The sequence below is a fragment of the Neolamprologus multifasciatus genome, chromosome 5, assembly GCF_963576455.1.
Source record: "Neolamprologus multifasciatus chromosome 5, fNeoMul1.2, whole genome shotgun sequence".
In the NCBI taxonomy this organism is placed as follows: domain Eukaryota; kingdom Metazoa; phylum Chordata; class Actinopteri; order Cichliformes; family Cichlidae; genus Neolamprologus; species Neolamprologus multifasciatus.
In genome coordinates, this window is record NC_140443.1 from 14,628,090 (window position 1) to 14,643,416 (window position 15,327).

The 15,327-nt window shown below is 38.3% G+C and overlaps 1 protein-coding gene across 12 annotated transcripts in view; it reads right to left on the reverse strand.

Moving 5' to 3' along the window:
• Window positions 1–15,327, reverse strand: part of slmapa (sarcolemma associated protein a) — a 79,857-nt gene that overhangs the window by 26,884 nt on the left and 37,646 nt on the right. For all 12 annotated transcript variants that reach the window (XM_085160547.1, XM_085160544.1, XM_085160543.1 and 9 more), the window contains 7 exons: window positions 9,677–9,713; window positions 4,732–4,794; window positions 3,711–3,806; window positions 3,247–3,318; window positions 3,015–3,155; window positions 1,180–1,317; window positions 637–805 (listed from right to left, as the gene is read on the reverse strand). In XM_085160547.1, the coding sequence (XP_085016673.1) occupies window positions 637–805; window positions 1,180–1,317; window positions 3,015–3,155; window positions 3,247–3,318; window positions 3,711–3,806; window positions 4,732–4,794; window positions 9,677–9,713 (716 nt within the window). The remainder of the gene's footprint in view (window positions 1–636; window positions 806–1,179; window positions 1,318–3,014; window positions 3,156–3,246; window positions 3,319–3,710; window positions 3,807–4,731; window positions 4,795–9,676; window positions 9,714–15,327) is intronic.

Here is a 15,327-nt window from a genome sequence, read left to right on the forward strand (position 1 = left end):
CGGCGTAAAGGGATCACTATGCCAGCGGGTTAAATAGGACTGTGTGTGTTCTGTGTATAGTTGTAAAGATGCAGATGATGCAGATTGATCACCAGGTGACTGAAAAACCATCATTTAATGTAGCCAATCTATCATGAGTTTAACCAGGTCATTCAGTACAAAACTGAAATTGGCTATGATTTTTATAAATATTCTAAGTTACTGCACCACAAAGTACACGAGTGGGTTGGCATTTTTTAAGCTGCGAAAAGGATTATGACTAGAGGAAGAGCATGTTATCAAAGCACAGGTAAAAAGGAGACCTTTCATTTGTTATAAATTGTTTTGACCAGCCACCTGTCTCATACTACGGTAATATGACCTCCTCACAATTTAGTCAAAATACACTTTTTGTCATTTTCTCCATTAACTATTGCAAAACAGATCCAACATCCTAATCGGATGCCTAAATACACTCAGATGTCTAATTGCAAGTAGCAGATCAACTCTGAGCTCCTCCTGAATGAGAAGTTGCTGTCCAGTTGCTTTTATTACATTTTGGGATCAAGCTTTGATTTACGCAACCGTATGACTGGATTAAGTGTCCAAGTCTGTGTAATGCCACATGAATTGAAGTGTGTGCGCATGTGTTTGTACCCTGCAGGGCAGCGAGCCTCTCATTGGTGAAGTCATTGTCTGCCTGCAGAGCCTCGATGCGAGCCTGGAGAACCTGCTCCTTCTCCTCCATTTCCTCAATCCGTAGTTCCAACTCCCTCTTCTCTGTCGCGCCCCGCTGAGTGAGCTCCTCTTGTCTTCCCTCTGCAGCCTGGGGGAGGAGAAAAGGACGTAAGAGAGGTTAGCCAAAGGAAGGAACAGAAGAGGAGAAAGACAAGGGTAAAAAAAAGTGGAATAAGGAGGGAAATGGGGAGAAAGCAAATAGAAAAAAAGATTATATGCTACATAAAACACAGCTCCCATTTTTGATAAATAAGGATTATTCTGAACTATAAATAATGCAAAGCTGCTCTAGCAGAGTCTAAGGATAAAACACAAAATGAGCTTAAAATGAGCACAGATTCTCTCTACTGAATTTGTAGATAATTTTATTCTAAATATATCTCCAAAAACACATTTAAATAAAACTTGTTTTAAAATAAAGTAATGCTGCAGGAAAATAAATAATTTTCCCTTGACGTTTACCTTAATTTTGTCCGTGAGCTCTTTGATCTCATTAACGGCCGCGTTGTACTTGTTGGCGAGCTCCCTCAGCTCCTCCTGACTCCTTTCAGACATCTCCTTCAGGTGGGTGCACTCGTCCTCGGTGTTACTGAGCGTGCGCTGCACAATAGCAGAGATGGCACCAAATGTTAACCTTAGAAATTTTAATTAGTTTCATTCTGTGCATACCATATACAGTGGGGCAAAAAAGTATTTAGTCAGCCACCGATTGTGCAAGTTCCCCCACTTAAAATGATGACAGAGGTCAGTAATTTGCACCAGAGGTACACTTCAACTGTGAGAGACAGAATGTGAAAAAAAAATCCATGAATTCACATGGTAGGATTTGTAAAGAATTTATTCGTAAATCAGGGTGGAAAATAAGTATTTGGTCACCTCAAACAAGGAAAATGCCTGGCTCTCACAGACCTGTAACGTCTTCTGTAAGAAGCTTTTCTGTCCCCCACTCGTTACCTGTATGAATGGCACCTGTTTGACCTCATCATCTGTATAAAAGACACCTGTCCACAGCCTCAACCAGTCAGACTCCAAACTCCGCCATGGCCAAGACCAAAGAGCTTTCGAAGGACACCAGGAAAAGAATTGTAGACCTGCACCAGACTGGGAAGAGTGAATCTACAATAGGCAAGCAGCTTGGTGTGAAAAAATCAACTGTGGGAGCAATCATCAGAAAATGGAAGACATACAAGACCACTGATAATCTCCCTCGATCTGGGGCTCCACGCAAGATCTCATCCCGTGGGGTCAAAATGATCATGAGAACGGTGAGCAAAGATCCCAGAACCACACGGGGGGACCTGGTGAATGACCTGCAGAGAGCTGGGACCAAAGTAACAAAGGTCACCATCAGTAACACACTACAACGGCAGGGAATCAAATCCCGCAGTGCCAGACGTGTTCCGCTGCTGAAGCCAGTGCATGTCCAGGCCCGTCTGAAGTTTGCCAGAGAGCACATGGATGATACAGCAGAGGATTGGGAGAATGTCATGTGGTCAGATGAAACCAAAGTAGAACTTTTTGGTATAAACTCAACTCGTCGTGTTTGGAGGAAGAAGAATACTGAGTTGCATCCCAAGAACACCATACCTACTGTGAAGCATGGGGGTGGAAACATCATGCTATGGGGCTGTTTTTCTGCCAAGGGGACAGGACGACTGATCCGTGTTAAGGACAGAATGAATGGGGCCAAGTATCGTGAGATTTTGAGCCAAAACCTCCTTCCATCAGTGAGAACTTTGAAGATGAAACGAGGCTGGGTCTTCCAACATGACAATGATCCAAAACACACCGCCCGGGCAACAAAGGAGTGGCTCCGTAAGAAGCATTTGAAAGTCCTGGAGTGGCCTAGCCAGTCTCCAGACCTCAACCCCATAGAAAATCTGTGGCGGGAGTTGAAAGTCCGTGTTGCTCGGCGACAGCCCCAAAACATCACTGCTCTTGAGAAGATCTGCATGGTGGAATGGGCCAAAATACCAGCTACTGTGTGTGCAAACCTGGTAAAGACCTATAGTAAACGTTTGACCTCTGTTATTGCCAACAAAGGTTATGTTACAAAGTATTGAGTTGTATTTTTGTTATTGACCAAATACTTATTTTCCACCCTGATTTACGAATAAATTCTTTACAAATCCTACCATGTGAATTCATGGATTTTTTTTTCACATTCTGTCTCTCACAGTTGAAGTGTACCTCTGGTGCAAATTACTGACCTCTGTCATCATTTTAAGTGGGGGAACTTGCACAATCGGTGGCTGACTAAATACTTTTTTGCCCCACTGTACACATGTGTATCGTACCTCCACCTCTGACAGCTTCCTGACCACCTCAATCTTCTCCTGCAGAACTCTCCTCAGAGACTCCTTTGCCGTTGTCTCGTAGTTGTGTTTGTCCTCCTGAAGAGCCAAGAGTTCCTTACGGATCCCTTCCTCTGTCTGGGACTGAAAGAGAATTTTAAAATGCGATGATCATTTTAACTTTGCTTTGATTCATTGTAGAAGTATGCAGCCATTTTTTTATGTGTATGTATACCTTAGAGTAAGCTTGTAACTGACTGCCCATCACCTCCAGCCTGGAGAGAAGACGGTCCTCATCAATCAATGCCTGTAGGAGACACACACTTAGTTTACAGCAGTCCTTATCACATTAGATACCATCTATAGATGAAAATAATGGAAAAACAACACAAATTAGCTTAACTAATCGCAGCGTAGTGTACTAAATGACCCTGATTAAATATGAGCAGTTAGATATGATGTTGCAAACTCGAGGTGAATCCAAGTTCACAACTCTATATAGGCTCTATTATTAAATAACCAATGAAAGTGCTGTGCCTCATTTTGTTGTGCTCATATTTGTGATTTGTGGGAAACACTATACTTATATGTTACTAAAAAGACTGAATGCTGAACTGCCAGAAAGCATGATCACAGCTGTACTTGTTCCTCAACTTGTGAAGAATGAAGAAATGAAGACTGAAACGTGGTATTTCCTACCTGCCAGCTGCTCTCTGAGGCCTCCTGAGTGGTGGCTAACAGACGCTGCAGAGTGGCTAACTTCTGCTCCAACATCTGCTCTCTGTGTAAGGCCTCCTAGAGAGTGAGAGGGAGGTCGTCGGTGAAAAATAACTCAGGACAAACAAAAGCTTACACAGTTATTTATGACAATGTCTGATTTTTATCCACTAATATTAGTGCACCAGTTAACTTCAGTTAGCTGCTTTTTCTTTGCGGTTTATTGTAATCTTTGCTTGGAACCTTCCGAGGGAATGAGGATGCAAATTAGTTCTAAGCTAACTCTGGTACAGTGCATCAACATTTATGATAATATTATACATGGTTCCGTTTTTAGCTACAATCTTAAGTGATTGTAGCTAAAAATAGATAATATAAAAATAAAAAATAAAAACAAAACAAAATCAGTAATCAGTAATCAGATTTTTTCACTCTTCCTTTAGAAATAATTTAAACATGTATTCCTCATTTTAGTTCTTTGTGCTTTATAGAAAGTTGTTTTTTTAGTAATGACCTCTGATGTTTGCTTTTCATTATGTAATCTATTTTTTTGATCAGATAAAAATTCACATCAATCTCACATCAGAGAAATACTCCTGTCAAGTCTTCACAGAACCCAATGTTGTCTTGTTAAAGCAGACCTATTCTGTTCATTTCCCAGCTTCATAACTTTAGTCCTTTGGGGTGTAACAGAGTAAGCCTGCATTCTTCTGATTGGCTGCTGTTTGTAAACACAAAGGTTGACCGGCAGGTGGGTGGAGCCTTCAAGCCTGATAACTATATGAAGGATATCCCTCTGCATGGCATCATATAGATGTTGCAAAAACAGCCATAAACCAGCTGTTTAGAGCAGTCTGAAGCCTGAACCTATGGTTCACCATGATTATTTGTATGTGACCAAGCACCAGTTTAACTGTGTTTGTAAGGAGAAGCACAATAACATTTCAGACTCATTATTGTTGGTGTAGTTCTCAAATATGTCCAGTAGGTGTCAGTGTGTTACCTGTAGATACTGGGAAAGCTGGAACAGTTCCTGAGAATACATACTGGGAGTGTTGGCTGCAACCTAAAAAACAAACACAAACCATGGAAACATGCTGACAGTTCTCTGTGACTCATTCAGCCTTTTGTTTGAATGCAAGGAGACAACAAACAGCTGAAAAACCAAAGGCTAAAAAGTAAGCTGACCTTAACATACAACAACAAACACATACATGAAGACAGAGCACAGGAAGAGTGCAGGTCCACTTCTGCCTAACCACATCTCCGATCAATATGACATGAAATATATAATTCTCTGCTTTCATTGATTCACTTTGAGCTTCAGAATTTTCTGAACGTCTCTCCGTTAATAACTTTCATTTCAATATCTGTTTGTCAGTCAGTAATGTTTATCTATGCAACTGTTACTGTTGTAGCCACAACTTAATTTTTACCTCTTTCCCTCTGATAATGACAAATAACTTCAGTATCAAAAACGGGTCAGAAAATGAATAATGTAGTGTATTCTTCTTAGTTCTGTTTTTTTTTTTTTTTTTGAAGTTGTATAATTTCTAGGGGAAAAACATATTTATTGTAAATTACTTCTGGTGGCCTACATGCAGTACCTTCACAGCCCCATGCTTTTCCACACTTTAAGCCTGGGTCAATGCTAAGTTGTGTATCATAGAATGGATGCTAACTATCTGCTACTGACTGCCAGTAGCAAAACATATTTAGCACAAAAAAGTGTTAAAGTTAGTACTGCTTTTCTTTTTGTTGTTGGAGGCTGTTGAATTTAACAAAAGAATCCTTAACGAAACAAATCTAGTCAAATTTCAAATAGGTGCGTTATAGCAAGCAAAGTGATGAAAACACTCAATGCAGCCTACAAATAACCACACTGACATGTTCAGGTTCTCCAATCATCTGAAGAAAGATTTCATGTACACAGGAAAAAGCTCTGTGGAAAATTAAACTTTAAGGAGTGACTGATAACAAGCAGTACTGATAGTGTCCATTAGTGTTACGCTCAGCTGGATTTCTGTTAGCCATTTCCATCTGCTTGCTTCTCACAGACTTTACACTTACACAGTATTTTAATACAGGCAAATAATAAATATGTTCCTGTTGTCAGACAACAGATTAACCATGAAATATCAAAGCCGCATGGTCACTTTTGTATGTCCACAGCTATTCCTGCTGGTTGGTTTTCATAATAGATCTGTGAGCTGGTTTTCTTTTATCCTTGTATATATGTGTACAAATCAAATCAGCATGCCCTTTGCTATCGATGTTTTATGTTTGTTACCAGTATGAGAACATAATGAGGAAAACACCTTTTACACTTGCAGCTGTAACCTACATAAGGTTTAATACATTTACACACACACACACACACACACACACACACACACACACACACACACACACGACTATGTGTGTTGAGACCTGGGAGATGTGAGTATCCTGCTTTAGAACACTTAACTATGTTTAAGAATGGCTCAAATGTAATCATAGCTCCTCTCAGGCGTGCTCACACACCAGCCTACATTCCTCAGACAGGTTATACTGAGTCGTTGCTGCTCTGAGGAAGAATCAGAGCAGGGCGAGGCAACAGAGGAAGCCTGGTACAACACACTATGGGTAAACAATTAGTCTGGTACTGCACTGTATGGCACAGTTACATTACATCTATATAATGTGTTTAAAAAAAATTGTTAAAGTACCATGTGTCTATATGATCACATGTGGTGTGGTACAGGAAACTATAGAAAGGTGTTCGTTATGATATGACAAAGATTTACTCGTTCATTCAAATTACATGATAAATTATCCCTTGTGTGAACACAGCACTGGGAGCCAGCTGTTGCATGCGGACTAATTCAACTAATTGCAAAGTAGCTGTAAAACAAACCACAGCAACTAAAGCTCGTAATTTCTACTGATTTCTTTTTTTATTTCTTTTTCAAATGGTTGATACCTTATTACTAGAACTTCTTGATACCAGTACAGGTTTTTACATTTTCAAAATGGTCCGTGTTGCCTTACTGAGCATAAATCTGTGCACTTTCCTAATATTTTATGACTATTTGCAAAAAACCAAAACAAAATAAAAAAAGACAAAACTTTATTCTAAGGAAATCCCACTATTAAAAAAAACAACAAAAAAACACTGATTAAAATCAATATTTTACTAAATCAAGATTTTACTTTGTGGGAAGCTCAAAGTCTCTTGATAAATTCCAATATTTTTATATGCAGAAATAATCTTGTAGTGTACATACAATACATTGGTACTAGTCAATTTATCAGCTAAACTCTAACAGCAAATTTCACGATTACAGGACTTTTCCCAATGTTACAACAATGAGGTTAAAGAATCAACCTCAATTCCTTCTGGAACTTTAAAATAAGTCTATAAGACTGAATTTAGCACCTGACTTGTAGAAAAACAAAAAAAAGTGTACTTTAAATTGTACGGGGTATTTTGTTTATTTTTTTGGCTTCATTCATGCTCTTTGACGCCTGTCTGTGTAGGTTTGTGGGACTTCCTGGAACAGCAGCTTTCAGTGTTGCAAATTTTAGCATCTTTTAATTTGGCTTGGAAATTCACCCCACATGGAGAGGCAGATTCCAAGAAGCATGACAGGAATGACCAATATTACTGTAGATTGGGAAAACTTTGTACGCCATTGCATCAAATTTTGAGTGTTAGATTTGCAGAATTGCAAATCCCACCAAAGCTGTCCCAAATTTAAACCGTGCAACTGTATAAAAGATAATGTCCCGCTGTGTGGTTTATGGACATTATCTGTGAAAAGCAGTTTTTACACACAATTCAAACATTAAAACATTTTTTAACCCAAACACAACCAGAGTCAAGGCATGTGTGCAGTCACAGCACAGCTCAACAACATAGCTGTTTATTCACCCCTTCATTTCTCCTTACCGTGAAGACACAGGAGAAGTAAGACTTTAAAGCACACTAAAATAAACAATGGCAAGTCGAGTCACGCAAGTCACAAGTGTGCCACATGCTGATGTAGACTTTGGTAAAGCTAGAATCAATTTTCATAGATATGAATTTCCAAATCAATAACTGAAATGTGAAATGCTGCAAATAACGGATCTTTCTAGTGAGGGGTTACAGATAACTTTTCATAAAAGTACGAATTTGTCTGAGCTAGATTGACCAAAGAGTACAAAAGGACCACCTACATAGCGCAACACAGGGGCATAAAAAGATACTATAAAAATGTTTATATTTATACAGTTTACTTTCAACTTTCAATTCCAATCTAATACTCTGAATTATACATCACTGCACACATTAGTAATAAGTTTAGTAAAAGGAAGCAATCTAAGGTTTTTTCTGTATAAGCATTATGAATAGCGCTGGGTATCGCCACTGATTTCTAGAATCGATTCAATTCCAATTCACAAGGTCCCACATCGATTCGATCCACGATTCGATTCGATTTGATTCAAATCGGGGAAATTTCGCCTCAGACAGTCAGAAATATTATAATTCTGATCACTTATCAGTACATATCTATATTTTTTATTTCTATAAAAAAAAAAAAAGCTGACACTTGTGAGACTTTATCAAAGGTGTAAGCATCACAGCAGATTCCTTTGTGTCAAAGTAACTGAGGATAAAACACAGAAAAACACTAGGCGGTTTTCCTGGTCTGGGTTTTTATAGCAGATGACCTTAAAAATATTGTGCAGTCAAAAACGAAGTGAAACAGAGCAAAGTTACAGAGGTTTGATTAGAGACACAGCTAAGCATTTTGAAATTTTGTGTAATTTTAAGTTTAAGTTTAAATTTGTTCAGTATTGAACAGCAGAAATGAGGCTTTGTTGTCGGAAGTAAGTTTTAAAAAAAAACAAACAAACAAAAACAAAAACAGCAGCCGTCACTGTAGACTGGTGGGTAATAAGTAAGCGAATAATGCAAAAAAACAGAGCATTTTAGATGGGAAACTATTCCTGAGAGAGAGAAAGAGAGAGAGAGCTCTACATGAATTGTGATTTTATCGTGGTGGAAGCAAAACAGCAAAAGTAAGAGGAAATTCATGGCGATGTTTATGTGAAGCGAAATGTGAAGCGTAGTTTGGATCATCTTTGGCTGCTGGTTCAGTCAGTATTGTTTGGAGAGAGATAAAAACCTGCAGCTTCAGAATCTAGCGCAAAAAGGACGTAAACACAAAGCACCCGCCAACGCTTCAAAATCAGTGAGCTGTTGGCTTTCAGCCCCGACGGCGTGTCCGCGTACGTGCATCGGGTGAGAAAGGCGACATCTCACTCATTCGGATGCATTGGGTCCGCGTTTTGTGTTTACGTCTTTGTGCAGAATCCGTGTACCTGCTCTCATTTACTGTTTTAGCTGTTTGGTGGTTATAGAAATTTTGTGAGGTTTAACCTGAGATTCTGGTGTTTCAGGCAAAATAAATTTATATTTAAAAATCGATTCAGGATTTTAATGAATCGATATCACGTTATCCAAGCCAGAATCGATTTTAATTGATAAATCGATCATCTAAACCCACCCCTAATTATGAATCCAAACAAATAGTTAATCTCCAAAAGCAGTGGGACTTCAGTTTAGAGAGGTCACATCCTAGCTCTGAAAACATAACAAATTTCTTTTTAAACTTGAGTGGACAAACATCTAAATGTATGTGAAACCACAGCCTGTACAGTGGCAGAAAAAAAAATCCTGCTTCTTGATACACATGAAGGATTTCTGTAATGCTGCAGCACCAACTGACAGGGATCTCTGCATTCCTCTGTCAGCTGACACACTCTGTGTGTTTAAAGACCACTAATGTGTGTTAGAAATACAAACACACACTCTTAGATGCTTCTCTGAGGTGTAGCCCTACATGTGAGTGAGTGAGAGACAGTTTGACATGGGACAGGACAACACAAACAAAAACACACACACACACTTCTGTTCTTACCTTGTCTATAGGTAGTGGTAACGGAGGCTGGATGACACTGAAAGAGGAAGAGAGGAGAGAAAAAAAGTTTGTCACCATAGAAACACCAAAGAGCAAAGACACATGGAGTAACCACGGAGACCAAAATAAAAAAAAATGTTCCTGGAAAAGTCTTGGAAAAGGTTTTTCAGCTCATTTTAATAAAACACTCATTCTATTACGACCAAGTCACTGGCAACAAGGAGTCCATTTCCCACACCTTTCTGACATTTCACCAGGCATAAATCACTTGATGTAAAAAATATCCACTCAGCAACTGAGCCTTGCAACAATTTTTAGATGGGAAGAGCAGAGGAAAAGACAAAGGGAAAAAAACGTAAGACTTTTCAGACTAAAACTTTGGTTATGTTCATAGGTTATTTATGCAACTGGGGAAAAATAAAAAGTGAGCATTTATATATTACATATTTATGTATGTAATTGAATCAAGCAAAAACCTCCAGGTCTGAAAAATGAAGTCAATTCATGAAGAAAATAACTGCAGTCCCTCTAATGGCCACTTAAGGCAGGCATTTACATAAATGTAAATGCAGTAAATAATCAAGTGCAAAAATAAAGGAAAAACAGATGCCTGCCATTTGTTCTGTTCTGTCAGGATGATCCCACAATGTTTCAATAATGCTGAGGTCCAGTTCTCTGGGGAGGTCAATTCATGACTGATGGTGTTCAGCTGTGCATTTTTCCACTCAGGTGATGCTTGTACTGCATTGGCAGTGTTTGGGATCACTGCCATGCTGAAAAATGAAGCTGTTACCAATCAGAAGCTTTTAAGATGGTTTTGCAACAGGCCCATAAGACTGCTGCCACTAATTTTCAGTCCAGTTCTTATGCAATTTCGCATACTTCAACCTTTTCTCCCTTTAAGCCTTTCTATAAAGAAATAAAGGATGGCTCAAGAATTTTGAACACACATGATCCCTGTGAACCAAAAGCTCAGCCTCATGAATATCCTGATACAGTCTCCTCAAGCAGAAATCATTGTATTGTGTCTGCTTAGGTAGGTACACAAAGTCAAATATGTATCTGTACTTTTAATGGTCACTAGGATATAAAAACCATTCACTTGTACTAACCAATTACCATATTAGCCACAATAGCATGTAGACATACCCGCCATACAGTGGAAACTCTCATGAACATCTTCTGTTGCATATGCATAAGCGCAACAAAAGATTGGCTCATCTGTTTCCTGTTTTGGCTATTGGTTGGCTCTTTAGAGACAGTGGCCACCATCTTCTATAGCTTTCCATTTAAATTATTCTTTAACAACATCACTTTTCTTGTAATACCATGGATTTAACTTTGTTATTATAACTGAATTTTTCAGTAAACTGTGGGATTCATATTGTAAAGATATGTAGGACACAGCAGGATATAGCAGTCAGAAGATGAATCCATTCATTTTAAAAATCACAAACCAGTGCAATAAATTTGTAGGTCACTTGTTTTAACACTGCACTGCTCCACGGGATCACATTTCTTCCATTTTCTTAGGTCAAACCATGCATAATAATATAGTACAGTCACTGTGAGTCGCTTCCACTGCTCTCTGTGTTGCATTAATTAAAAAGCACAGTAGTTTTGACAGGAGCTGAATGAAGAATAAATCTAAACCAAAACCACAGTGTGAAACCTTCAGTTTCTGCCCCGCAGAAAAAGGGCCTCTGTCATTTTGTGCAGTGTTTACCCAAAGTACTGTAATCTTACAGCACAGCAAGGTCATGCAGGTTTGTTTGAGAGACAGTGTGGAGATTACGTAGACACAGTCACAGTTCAGGAAGGTAAATTCAACTCTGAGCAAAAAATAACTCAACACTGTTAATGTGTCACTACTCACTGCAGAAATGGAGAACGCAGCAGCTCCTTTAACAAAAAACTCACAGGTCGCATGAATTCTCATGACAAAAACACTATCAATAATTGGTTGTTTTTCTACAGGACACAAGAACAAGCTGGACTTCCATCATAACATCTATGGAGCCACCACAGCTTTAATTTTAGGCCTTTTTTCAATACATTTCCTCTTATAAAAAGGATTGCAGCGCACACTTCAGCTGAACATACTTACAACTCCAACTCAAATTTGCTTGGTTACTGGGCTGCATGTAAAATTCTGCTCAGAAGAATGAAGATGCAGAAACTATTGTGCATCGATTTTATCAGTTTGGTGCAACTCAAAGTAACAACAGGTGCACTGAAGAAGCCACAAAACAACCATGAACAAGGGAATGGTTTAGCCACAGACCACTGCTGTCTTACAACAAAAACAAAAGCCAACAGTTTTATCTTCACTATTTTTAGGCAACTTTCTTCTGAATGTCAGTACCTCACAAACTAATGTGATGACAATACATGACCAGAAATCTGCAGTGAATAAATAGATGGGTTGAGAAAAGCACTTTCATTAACCTCGGTTTGTACATAAGGCTAAAACTGCAGGTCAGAAAAACAATTAAAAGCACTTTAAAAGGTTAAGGCAGTGATTTAAAAGGATTTTTGTATATTTAGGACCAGCAGAGCAGGTTCTCTGCAGAGATTAGAGCAAACAAGCTTCCACAGAGCCACATCATCAATCACAGTAAACACCCAGTACTTTGTGTTGAGTTGGGCGTTTTCATATCAGAGCTCCACTGCCTGCTGATCACATGACACCCAGCAAGAAGAAATGGAAAAACTGCAATCCTCCTAAATATGTCATAACATTAGATATTTTAGTCTCTCATACAGTATTCAATGTTTCCTCTTATCTTGTTAAAATCTCCTAGTCATATTTTTAACTGGATACCAGCAAATAAGCATTGTAACACTTGTATGCTGGGCACTGGCACTTCCAGAGGACTCTCTTGTCCTGAAGGGATGATGATTCTTCTTCACGGTGTTGTTCCAACAATTTGTTCCTGCAGCATTCATTCAGTCACAGTGCTGTCACACTTTAATTTCTGTGCATAACAGCTGGCAGCAGTTCTAGTATTCTACTCATTCTAATTATTAGCCTTTTGCCTCTCTCTTTACCCATACATAACAGAAATATGGGTTTTTGTGATAGTTTGTAGGTTTGGATTAATGGCTTGTGTACAGTGAAGACAATGAGGTTTCTTAGATACAACAGAATGTTATAATCCATCTTCTTCATTTTGACCATTTAAACCCTGATCCAGGCACCAAAAATGTAAAAAAAAACACGTAAATAAGCCAAGATAACTGTCCTTTAAAGAAACTACACCTTCAGGTCATTAAACTGCACTGCTTGCCGTTTTGGCACTTACATTTTTTTGTACGTTTTCTCTTTTGCCAATTTAGGACCAAAAAGCCTTTTTTAATGAGAGTTCACATACCAAACTTTACTACAGTTTTTACTTGTTCCCCTGCTTGTTTCACAGAGAAGAATATTTTATGTATCACGGGATATTTTGGGCATGTTTTGCAAGAAATTTAAATATCAAAATAAATATGGGAATTCCTGCTATACAGGTCTGTTTATGGCAACATAAATAGACCTTGAATCATTTGCAAATAGGCTGTTTGTTGTCATTCAGCTACATCATGCTAGCAGATTAAGCCTTTAAAGGTGAGCAGACACCTGTTTTCTCAGGTGTGATTTAACATTTTTCTATTCAAGTTCCTACACTAAAGGCAAGTTAAACTTAAGCAAAGTTAAACTGAGGAGTTTCTGTCATATTTCAGGCCCGCTTACAAAACAAAATGACTGCATCAGAAGTTAATAAAGGGTGGTCTCTGGCTGTGCAGCTACCCTTGGAAAAAATTGAGAAACTTTTCTAATGGTCGTCAAACCATGTCTTTATTGATATATACTGAGGGGTCAAAACTCATCATTAAGAGTAAATGTCATCTTTATGGGGGAAGGAGTTAACATCATCACAGTTAAGTTTGCAGTTACAATGTGTCTCTCCAACTAATAAAAACACATCTATTTCCATTAATTTGGATAATTGGGGTAAATTTACTTCAGCTTGAAGGCATTTTATTTATCAAGTTTCCAGAAAGAACAAGAAAAGATTTCTATCCACTCAATGCCAGGAAAAACAATCACTTTAAACTTTTCTTCTTTCATTGGTATTGTTTATTTCTTTTAATTGTATTTCATATAATTTACTTTATTTATCCAAAAAAGTTATGTCACAGCAGCTAAAGCAAATAACTCATAACAAAAACAACACAACTGAAAGACGAATAGCTCATTAAACTAAATATTGATTAAAAAAAATAGCTAAATAACATAAAAACAATTATAAAAAAAGAGCATGACTGAACAGTAAAAATACACTATTTAGATAAATATCTTAATCACAACCTCATTAAGCAATTATGCCTTCTCTTAATAAGCAAATAAAGAAAAGTACAGTAAACATGCAGGACAAAAATGATTTCCATTGTACAAAGAAAAGGAAGGATCAGAGGCCGGTTCAGGATTCAGGAGGCTCTGCAGCAGTTGTTTACAGCAAATTCTGACTGCATCAAGAAAATTACTCATTTCCAGTCATCAAATACTGCCTGCACAGACCAGACCAGCATGGCTCCAAAGCAACACATTTTTAAAAAGATGGAACAATATCTACACCATCACATGATCTAATTTCACAGATCTTTAACTGTGGCTCACAAGAACATCAAGTCTGCCTACACGGACACACAAAGTGTCGAGCAGAGCAACAGGAAAACAAAAAGGCTGAGTGTTTTGCATGCAGTCCAGCAAAAGGCTGCCAGTAGTTTCCATCTGCAGCATACTCACATGTTTTTAAAACACTGTGGGAGAACACTTCATTCTGTCACAAACATAGCTCTACCTGGTCATCTATTACTTACTAAAATATGTCTGCAGCACAGACTATTAAAAAAACAACAACAAAGAAACGTGGTTGAGGGAAATTCTGGATCAAAAGACTGTTTTTACATGAAAGTTTTAACAATTAATTTAATATTGGGACACTTTTTTTTTTTACAAAGAAAAAAGGAAGCGTAAAAGCTTGATCCCTTGATTCCTTCTTTTCTGTTGTTTCTTTATGTTCTCGTCAATATTGTGCTATTTTATTATACTATAAAAACAGTCCTCGCAATTTAAAGCATAGTCTTTTATTGAAAACTCAATCTTTTGTTCACCTTTTTTCTTTTAAAGGGGATTTTGTAGATTTGTTTGTAGATTTATTTGAATTTATTTAAGGTGAAACTAGAGGTAGATCCATTGATTAGACCAGACGTTCCCAAAGTGTGGGGCCCGCCCCCTAGGGGGGGCGCAGAGCCATTGCAGGGGGGGCGCGGCATGAAAAGGGGAAAAAAAAAAAAACAACAACGCTTGGACACTGCTAGCACGGGCGCCCACGCAAACGCAAAGCAGGAGATGAAGCTTAGCTGAATATGTTTCCAAACCAACTTCATTCTAAGCCAAAGACTAGAAAATATGGTGAAGCATATCTTCCCTTTGGTTTCACCTGCACAAGTGCCAAGGTAGGTCTCCCTGCAGAATTGGTTTTCCTTTTGTTGGGAGCAGCGCTGGGCTGTTTAAATCACGGACAAACAGTATCCCACATTCTTGATTTGTATTTCACAAACACTTGTTGTAATGACTAACTACTCCTGACATTTTGGAAATGTTA